The 10,835-nt window shown below is 30.9% G+C and overlaps 1 protein-coding gene across 1 annotated transcript; it reads left to right on the top strand.

The window, feature by feature from the left end:
* The first annotated feature begins 7,558 nt into the window (after positions 1-7,558).
* On the top strand, positions 7,559-10,401 carry LOC117934171 (benzyl alcohol O-benzoyltransferase). The gene is made up of 2 exons (XM_034855805.1): positions 7,559-8,075; positions 8,999-10,401. Exons 1-2 carry the CDS (start codon positions 7,632-7,634, stop codon positions 9,932-9,934), a joined length of 1,380 nt encoding a protein of 459 aa, XP_034711696.1. The 5' UTR covers positions 7,559-7,631; the 3' UTR covers positions 9,935-10,401.
* Positions 10,402-10,835: the final 434 nt, after the last annotated feature.

The raw sequence follows: 10,835 nt of genomic DNA, 5'->3' as shown, positions 1-10,835 counted from the left end.
ATTGAAAATTTTTGAAAAAAAATTAAAAGGGTGAAAGTGGGGCTAGTAAGGGAATTTCCTAATAGTTGCCTCGGTGCATTGCCATTCTTACATCATGGAATGTTCAAAAGCTTCTTGTAATTGTTCATAATTTGAGTTGAAATTTACCTGATTCTCCATCTCTTCCATTGTCATAAAGCATATGTCAGTTCTTTTTTTTTTTTTTTGGTTGATTCTATCACTACACATGGTCAGCCACTTTAGTGAACCACTAGCCAATTACAAAAGAAACATAGGGCAAGCAAATAATAATAATAATAATAATAATAAGGGATTATCATTCACAATCGTGTTTTGAATATATTTTAGGAGGATAAAAATTGAATTAAAATTTAAGGCTTAAATGTGAAGTTAACGTCGGGAGCATTGAGTTGAGAAATTTCTCTTTTTAAACATTCTTTCACCAATCTTACGTGATGTTTGTTTTTTTTTACTTAATTTTAAATAGAACTTAAAACTAAATAGTTTTTTTAATAATATTATGTATTATGTCATTTAATTTTTACAATATTTTATTTAAATATTAAAAAGTAAAGAAAAATCAATATATTATTTTTCCATTCAGAAAAAAATATAACATTTTAGATTTTTTTTATTCAACTAAAAATTTATAATAAGTCATGAAAAAAGTAAAAAAAATAAATAAACAACTTAAAATTTGTAAAAAACTAAAAAAACAAACACCCGAACTTTCAATCCAATCTATTAAAGCAAGTGATCCTTAAAATTAGAAAATTGAATGAAGTGATGTCATCATCAAAACGGCGAAAACCTATCATTTATAAGAATTTCTTTAAAGATAAAAATGTTTTTAAAATTGTACAAAAGGTGTTACAACTAGTTGAGTCTTAGTTTTTTTTTTATGTAAGAAAGCATAAGCTTGCCCAAGATTGGTGGCCTCAACTTGGATACTCAACCCACTAATCAACCAATTCCCCAAGTTGCTTTGGTAGTGGCTACCAATTGAGTAAGCGGTCGGCCAATTAACCCCCACCTATAAATGCTAATGACTAGTTTCGTGGTTGCCCACGCATTTGATCAATTGCAAAGGAGCTTGTCTCCAACGATTATAGGAACACTCATGGATCTTATTTATGAGTTTTTCAAATTTGTGTAAATATTATCGAAGGGTATCAATTAATAGGTAAGTGAATCAATTGATTGGACATTCAAGAGTCTTATGTATGGAAGACTCTAATGCCATCATCAAAACGGCGAAAACCTATCATTTATAAGAATTTCTTTAAAGATAAAAATGTTTTTAAAATTGTACAAAATGTGTTACAACTAGTTGAGTCTTAGTTTTTTTTTATGTAAGAAAGCATAAGCTTGCCCAAGATTGGTGGCCTCGACTTGGATACTCAACCCACCAATCAACCAATTCCTCGAGTTGCTTTGGTAGTGGCTACCAATTGAGTAAGCGGTTGGCCAATTAACCCCCACCTATAAATGCTAATAACTAGTTTCCTGGTTGCCCACGCATTTGATCAATTGCAGAGGAGCTTGTCTCCAACGATTATAGGAACACTCATGGATCTCATTTATGAGTTTTTCAAATTTGTGTAAATATTATTGAAGGGTATCAATTAATAGGTAGGTGATAGGTGAATTAATTGATTGGACATTCAAGAGTCTTATGTATGGAAGACTCAAATTAAAAATGGGGAGTTAGAAAATTTAATTTATATGAATGTGGTGTTACAACTTTTGTAACCCCATGATTATGAAATTTATTTGGTACATTATGTTTATGAGTAATGGAGGAAAATGGAAAAGTATAACCTATACAATTATAGAAATGCATTCAAGTTAAAAACCTACCATTACCCATTAATTTGTACATAATGAGTGTAAATAATGAGTATAACTCTCATATAGTCTTTGATGGAAATATTAAGAGATGTATAATTTTTTATAAGTCGAAGTCTCAAGCCACACTCTCATTTTCATGTTTTTTTTTTTTTTTATTTTTTTTATTTTTTTTTTTTTTTATTTTCAACAACATACACCACACAAGTGACTTATTCACTATACGAGAGTAGTGAGTTGAAGACTTTGATAATTCAATTCACAAAGTGACTCAATCTCAGTTCAAAAGTGTTACTGGTATTATGGATCAAGGTAATAATATGATCATTATTTTAGTACTTCCATTTATTTTGTTTTATGTATCCAAAATTATTTTTAAAAAATAATTATTTCCGCATAAAGTTTATAAAAGTTTGGTTAACAAAATTATATAAGGTGTTTTCAAATAACATGTTTTAATTTTCATATTTTCATTGAACTCCCCAACTATCAATACACAATCTCATGATCTCATGCTCACGGATGTACAAATGACAGCAAGTATTTTTTAAAATACACTGAATCATAAGGTAAATTCCTTAATATATTAATTAAAGCAAATGATAATACTAATCTAGATGAATTAAATAAATACAAGATAATCAAACTGATAATCACGAGTTGGTAACTTTGACTAAAAAATTATTTTATTCAATACTATCAATCTTTTGCCACTCCTCATCTAATTCCACGTCATACACAACGTAAAGAAATGGCATACTAATGAATAGAAAAGCTTGAAACCTACCCTAACGTGGAAAATGAGAAAAATTAATTCCTTAAAAAAAATATTTTAATAAAAAAATAAAACGAAAAACATTTTTTTTTTCAACTAGAATATTATAGTTTATTGTCCATAGTTTATAGTCACACCCTATGTTTGGTTCTAGAGAATTTGAAGGAAAATGTGCAAAAAATAGATTTAATGTTAATAAATTATTTTTATTTTTATTTTTAAACTCATTTTATTTATATTGAGATTAAATAATTTTAAAATACATAATTTTTACTAATTTTAATTATCTTTTATTTTATTTTATATTTTGTGATAAATCAAATATAAGAAAATAATTTTAATTCACTTTTTTTTTTGCCCTTTTTTGGTACTTTAAGAACCAAACATACTCTTAATATACTATTTAAAAAAAATTATTATTGTTATGGCATAAACATTATAAAAAATAAAAATATTTTTCTCTTAACAAAATATTATACTCTAATAGTTCTCATATATATATAAATGGAATTCAAAGTCTCTTATTTAATTTATATGTTTTTTTTATTTTTATCAAGATAAAAAGAAAAATAAAGTTGGTGAAACACATAACAAAACTTTTTATCCTCTCTCTCTCTCTCTCTCTCTCTCTCTCTCTCTCTCATTCATTTTAATTAAGAATGACAGTGGGAATAAAGTTGGTGAAACACATAACAAACTTTTTATCACTACCTCTCATTTTAATTAAGAATGACAGTGGGTTCGGGACAGGTCGTGTTCATCCCATCCTATTTATTCAAAATAATTTTCATTTTTGTTCCATTAAAAAAATTAAACAAGACAGATTGAGTATGTGACTCATACCTATCTCACCCGCTCCATTTAACTTTTTTTTAGAAAGATTTTTAATTTTTTAAGAAAATTATTTTTAATTACATTAAAATAAATATATTTTATAAATAATTAAAACATTATAATTTCATGTAACTTATTTTATTGAAAAGTATTTATTATTATTATTATATATAAAAATAGAAAAATATAATTTAAATTAAATTAATTTTAAATATAATCAGGATGGCGTGGGACAAGGAAATACTTAAACCCACCATGAACTAGTTCTAGGTTAAAGAAAAAACTCCAAACTCGCTCTTAACTCATTTCTTTAAATTTCAAACTCGTTCCCATTAGAGGTGGGATGGATATTCAAAAAAACCAACATCTTTGTCGTCCTTAGTGAGAATATCTCTATAAATATTTCATGTCATGAAGGAAAAATTTATGAGAAAGAGCAAGAGACACTTGGTAGAATAAGAGGGCTCATTAAGGTATAAATGTGAGGAATAATGAAAAATACATAATGAGCAAAAATGCTCATGATTTAGGGTGGAGATAGTAAGGGACAGTAGTTATATCTATTTTTATCTTCTATAATACTCTTTATTATATACATCGTTGAGGTACACATGATTAGCTAAGCTACGTGTTCCTTTTGTGTGTTTGTTTTTTATTTTATATATATATTTATATTCCTTTTTTAATATGTTTGCACTAATACATATATGGAAAAGAAAATAAGAGAAACAAATATAGAGTAATAGGTATAAAAAAATTATTGAGTTTAGACTAATTTTTTATTTTAAGGAAAATATGAGGTAAAGAAAATAGAGCTAAATGTAAAAGGAAAAAAACTTAAAGAAAAATAAAAAATAGATTTAAAATCAATATATTATTTTCTAATTATGTTCTTTCTATATATATATATATATTAACTCATTTAAAAATATATAAATTTCTTAATAATTTTAATTTTATTTAACTTTCTTTTACATTTTTCGTAATAAAACCAAACATAAGAAAATAATTTTTCTTTTCATTTTTTTTCCTTATTGTTTTTTTGGGGAACAAACATAAGTTAACTTAGATTTTTTATTTTCTGCCCAAAGTATAAGCAAGTTTGAATTTATTTTAATTTTGATTTGAAATGAATAAAAAAAAAATCATTTTGGAACGTCTTATTCAATAGAAAAAAAAAACTTTTATGTTTCATAATTGAACAGAATATCTAAAACAAAAGTCGATGTAAATGATATACATTACTAAAATATTATATTTGGAATATATTAAAAACCCAAATAAAATATAAAAAGTGTTTTTTCTTACCATCACCTGTTGAGTGAGAGAAGATTAAATTTTTATTTTTAAAAAAAACAAAAATCATTTTGATAGCACTTTTAGAAACAATTCTAATTTAAAAAACGTTTTTGAAAAAAAAAAAAGAAAGATATTGTATTTTTAGTATTTTTTGAAAAAAAAAAATTGGTAGAGGATTCTTTCATAAATACTAATAAAAAAAATACTTCAACTAAAAGCGCTTCACATATAAACATCATCAAATACATTGTATAAGGTTTTCATTGCTTTTTTTATTTTAGAGAGTCCCAAATTTATAACAACTAAGTTGCTTAAAAAAAGAAAAATATTATCTTAATAAAGACTTTATTGAATTAATAATATAGATTAATCAATGTATAATTAAAAATATTAATTAAAGGTATAAAAAATGAGTTTAGGTATGAAAAAATTCGATTGAAATATACAAAAATAGTTATATAATTTAAAATTGTAAAAATAGTATGAAATCGGTGTTAAAAACTACTTTCTCCCTTATCCGATGTAGAAAATTATAATCATACCTTTTTATGAGTCCAAACAAATTATCATATTGAGATTAATGATCGATTACACTAATTTAGGTTAAGAAGCTCTCAGCAACGTGTCTATACGAAAACTTTTTCCCATGAGACTTTATCAAATGCCTTTAAAGAAATCCTTATAAAAAGAAATAACCATTGGGATATTAAAGCAACGTTTGACGCCAAAGTATTTCCAATTGGAAAAAGCATTCCCACTCAGCAAGTGGGAAAGCAGTAGCTTTGACCTACCAACCCTTAACAAGAATTCCATGGTCATGGCAGGGACCAAATAACATATATTATCTTCAATCCCACAAGTGAAAGCGAAAGGCTTGGGTGTGGGCCCTCGTCTCAATTCTAACACAAATTTCAATCCACGTGTCTCTTGCATTCATCAAGACCCAATTTAAGACATGGTGCTAATTTTTGGTATTGGTTGCTGACTAGGAAAGTTAAAAAGATGTGGTTGAAAGGCTAGATTTTTTAAAATAGTAATATTTTTTTCAATAAATTATTACAATTAAATACCCAAACTAGAAAATAAGAAATACTTGTATAATATTTGATGGTATTTAAATAGTTATGGAAGTACATATGTTCAATTAGTTTATGACACGATTTAAAAATCTTGGAATAGCGTTATATTTATTTTTATACTCAATATTAAAATTTGATGATTGATGTGTCAATTTTTCATCATTTTTATATTTATATTAAAATCTGGATCAATTGTGGTAGGGACAAATAATATCTAACTTATGATAGTCATGATTTAAATATGTAAAATAAAAGTATTCATATCAAATTACGTAGAAATTCATTTGAAAAAACCAATTTATATTAAAATACATACGGACCAAACTTTTACTATAGTAGATAACATTGAACTCGTTATAACCATGATTCAAACATGTTTAATTCGACTAAGTCAAATAAAGTTATGCATAATTTATTTAAGTCAGAATTCATATCATAGTTTAAACCATGAATAAGATAACATTTAACTTTATGACCATCATGATATAAGTAAATGAAACTTAATTAAATCAATAAATACAATTCATCTAAGTTGTACTGAGCTGGATTGATATAGTTCACCTAATTCATATCTGTCTCAATTGAATGAGACGATATTTAACCCATAACAATCATGATTTAAGTAAATAAAATTAGATTAAATTATAACTCGTGATTACCATGATCTAAATAAATACAATTCATCTGATTCATGTCCATCTCAATCGATACTTAAATATTGGGAAATGATTAACATGGATCCTATACTTGCCATCCTACGGAAACATTATGGTAGGTAGGTAGGTAGGTGGGTTCTCCCATCGAGGAAAATGCTATGAAGAAGCAGCCAATTTACAAAAGTAGCGGTCATGGAAGTGTAAACGCTATTTCTTATCAATTTCAGTTTTCAAAAGCAAAACCTTTCTTTCTCCACTTGATGCCATGGACCCATCTCTTGTTTTTTATCATTCTGTGTTATGTTTCCTGGCTGCTTACTGCCAGGAAAAAGCTGCCTTGACTTATACATTATTTCCTCATCTTTGCCTTATCACCATATTCCATCTACCCACATATATATATTAGATGTATGAAATGATGAAAATATCATCCAATTAATTAAGACTTAGACCCAAATACCAATAAAGAAAGACCCACAACTGTTTGGGAGTCACGTGTTTGGGGTGACTTTCAAGAAATCAAAACCCTCTTATTAAGCTTAACGCTTGTATCATTTTTTTGTGTAGGTTTGAGTATAATATTCCGAAGGGTTCATATCCCTGATTTGCACCATTGCTTAAGGGCTTAGGGCTTATCATATAATTTAATAATCTAGATTAAATTTTATGGTATTAGAATTGTATTTTGAAATCAAAGAGGGTAAAGAAAAAAAAATGTAAATTTTATTTTGATTGTTTATGAAAAATTTCATTCTCTTTGAATTTATAGAATCATAAAAAAGAAAAGAAAAATTGATTAGGTATAAATTTGAATTTGTCTGATTCTAATGTCGTGTGGAATAAACTCCAATACGGGGATTACACTATTTCTACCACGAATGTAAATGAAGGGAATCATCCTTCCATGTCAAGTTCAACATTGACTCAATTGGAGTCCTAGCTGCCAGGAAATTTGATTGGAACTTCACAACCACCTAACTACAATAATTAAAAAGAAAAAAAAAGAAATGTTCTCTCTCCCTTCTGGCCTTCTGCCACTTTTTTCTTTATAAATAGACACACCCAAGAATCTCCTACAAGCCACCCCCATTGCCCACTACCCCTGACACTTGACCCCGCATCTTTCACTACCCAACACCCATGGCACCACCACCTTCTCTAGTCTTCTCAGTGCGAAGGAGCAAGCCAGAACTGGTGGCTCCGGCCAAGCCCACGCCCCACGAGTTCAAACCCCTGTCGGACATCGATGACCAGGAGGGTCTCCGTTTCCAAATCCCTGTCATACAGTTCTACAAAAAGGTCCCCTCCATGCATGGGAGGGACCCTGCCAAGGTGATCAAAGACGCGGTGGCTAGAGCGCTGGTCTTCTACTACCCCTTTGCCGGGAGGCTCAGGGAAGAGGCAGGGCGGAAGCTGGTGGTTGAGTGTACCGGTGAAGGTATCGTCTTCATTGAAGCCGATGTCGACGTTACGCTTGAGCAGTTCGGCGATGCTCTTCAGCCTCCATTCCCGGGCTTGGAGGAGCTCATTTACGATGCTCCGGGCTCCGGCGGGGTGCTCAACTCTCCATTATTGCTCATTCAGGTACTTTTTTTTTTTTTTTTACGTACTTTCTACTACTGACAAAAATTTCAGATAATATCTCATTATTAAAAAAAAATACATATTTTTTTATTATCTTGTTAAAATACAAATAATGATTAGATGATAAAATATAAAAAAATTAAATAAAACATAAGTTTAAATAATTTTTATATTGATTTTATTTATTTATTTATTTATTTATTATATAAAGATTAAATAATTTTAATATATATATAAAAGTTATTAGTGGGTATGTAATTTTTGGTGGAAAAAAGGGAAGCTTGAAAAAGACCAAAAAAACGAGTGGACAAAATGATCCACGTACAAAAAGGGAAATAATAGAGAAAGAAGCATAGGTGTTGTCAAGTCTTGAGTTCTCCTCCAAGTGGCTCGCATGTTGTGATAATTGGTTTTGACAATTTTATTATTATTTAAAAAAAAATCATAAAACACGTTTAATACCTAAAAAAAAATAAAGATTATTTTTAAGCATAAAAAATAATTAAAAATAAAATATTATACATAAAACTATGAAAAATAAATTAAAAATATTTTTTATTTTAAACGGATTTTTTTTTTTATTCTATAAAACATGGTTGCAACAATTTTCAAAATACTTTCATAACTATCTTTGAAAAGTTTTGGGTAAAATATGGAAGAACTCGTCCTAAAAGAATGTTTGTTTTTGGGTTGAATAGAAAGAAAAATGAAACAAAGTTTTAGGATTTGACTGCTACCAACTTTTGTTTGTGTCCAACCATAGTGATGTCTCTTTTATTACCCATTATCTTCAAAATATATTTGAAGGTATTTTTTTACTTTCCATTTAAAATGTAACCTGATCGGACCCATATCCGTTTTTTTATTTTTAAAACAAATATGGAAATGTGAAATTAAGCCATGGTGGATCATGGATTTGACAGGTGACACGGCTCCAGTGCGGAGGGTTCATCTTTGGGCTGAGGCTGAACCATACCATGAGCGACGCGGCCGGCCTGGTCCAATTCATGAGCGCAGTGGGGGAGATGGCGCGTGGCGCCTCCGCCCCGTCCATTCCACCCGTGTGGCGGAGGGACCTTCTCAATGCTAGAGACCCGCCGCGCGTGACGCGCACGCACCACGAGTACGACGAAGTGGCCGACACCAAAGGCACCATCATCCCCCTCGATGACATGGAACATCGCTCCTTCTTCTTCGGCCCCACCGAGTTCGCCGCCCTCCGCCGCCTCCTCCCTCCCCACCTCCGCACCTGCTCCACCTTCGAGCTCCTCACCGCCTGCCTCTGGCGCTGCCGCACCATCGCCCTCCGCCCGGACCCGGAGGAGGAGGTGCGCGTGCTCTGCATCGTCAACGCCCGCTCCAGGCTCCAACCCCCTCTCCCCGCCGGCTACTACGGCAACGTCTTCGGCTTCCCGGTGGCGCTGAGCTCCGCCGGAACGCTCTGCCGGAACCCATTGGAGTACGCGCTTGACTTGGTGAAGGGGGCCAAAAACTCCGTCGACCAAGAGTACATGAAGTCAGTGGCGGATCTGATGGTCAGCACGGGGCGGCGACACTTCACGGTGGTGAGGAGCTACCTGGTGTCGGACCTGACACGCGCGGGGTTCGGGGACGTGGATTTTGGGTGGGGGAAGGCGGTTTATGGTGGGGCGGCGAAGGGTGGGGTGGGGGCCATTCCTGGGGTGGCGAGCTTCTACATTCCGTTCCGAAATCATAAAGGAGAAGATGGGATAGTGGTCCCATTTTGCCTACCAGCAGCAGCCATGGAAATATTCGTGAAGGAATTGAATAGCTTGCTGAAGGAGGAGCACCCACTTCCTTCAAACAAGTCTTCCACCTTCATCATATCAGCACTGTAGACGCATTCCTCTAAATCCTGTACCACCATCTCTATATCTATATATTCATGTTTTTCTCCCATTTTAGGGGGAGGGGGATATATTAGAGATGGTGGTTGGTGACATATGCTTTTGAATCTATAGTGTCTTCTTTTTTTTAATGATTATTGAGCAATAATTGTGCCACGCTTGTCCAATATCAAGGGACAAACCTCCTTTTTACTGTGGTAATGGGACAATTGTACCATCCTTCCTAATTGACCTCACTAGTCATATCATTAGTTGTAGGCGTGTTGTGTAGCAATAGGCCATGTAGTCTCCGTCACACCCCCAACTTCCAAGTCATGCTTTTAGTGACTTGTGAGTTTATGCCATTACCTAAGTGGTTAAAGACGAGGGTTGCTGATTACTGATGAGTGAAGTCTTTAGACTGAATAGTCTTGTAAATAGTTTGTTTATTCAAATTTACAAATGCATTATTTTTTATATTGCACTTCATCCATCAATTTTTTTTTTTTTTTTTTTTTTTTTAAAGGTTTTGTAATTTATTTTAAACTTAATTTCAAACTAGAATACAATATTATTAAATTTTCTAAAACGAAATATAATCCCAAGCTAAAAGTATTGTTTGCTTTTAAAAGAATTTAAGTGAAAAAAAAAAATAGAAGGAATTAAAAAAAAAAGTTTCAACTCAATAAATTATTTTTATATATTTTTTCAAACTCATTTAAAATATTTTTCTTTATTACATGAATATTAAATAATTTTAAAATATATAAAATTTTAATTATATTTTATTTTATATTTTCACGGTGAAATCAAAAATCATTTTTCTTAACATCTTTATATATACATTGAATTCAAACACCATTATTATAGAGAAATTAAATATTAATTTTCTATAATAGTGAGTTCCGTTTAG

The sequence above is a fragment of the Vitis riparia genome, chromosome 16 (genome assembly GCF_004353265.1).
Source record: "Vitis riparia cultivar Riparia Gloire de Montpellier isolate 1030 chromosome 16, EGFV_Vit.rip_1.0, whole genome shotgun sequence".
NCBI classification, from domain to species: Eukaryota; Viridiplantae; Streptophyta; class Magnoliopsida; order Vitales; family Vitaceae; genus Vitis; species Vitis riparia.
Note: the sequence above shows the minus strand (reverse complement) of the source record. Positions and strands in the feature narration are given on the sequence as shown.

Coding starts and splice junctions, on each gene's coding strand:
- LOC117934171 (XM_034855805.1), top strand. CDS start 7,632: ATGGCACCACCACCTTCTCTAGTCTTCTCAGTGCGAAGGAGCAAGCCA. Junction 8,076..8,998: donor CTCCATTATTGCTCATTCAG/GTACTTTTTTTT, acceptor TGGATTTGACAG/GTGACACGGCTCCAGTGCGG.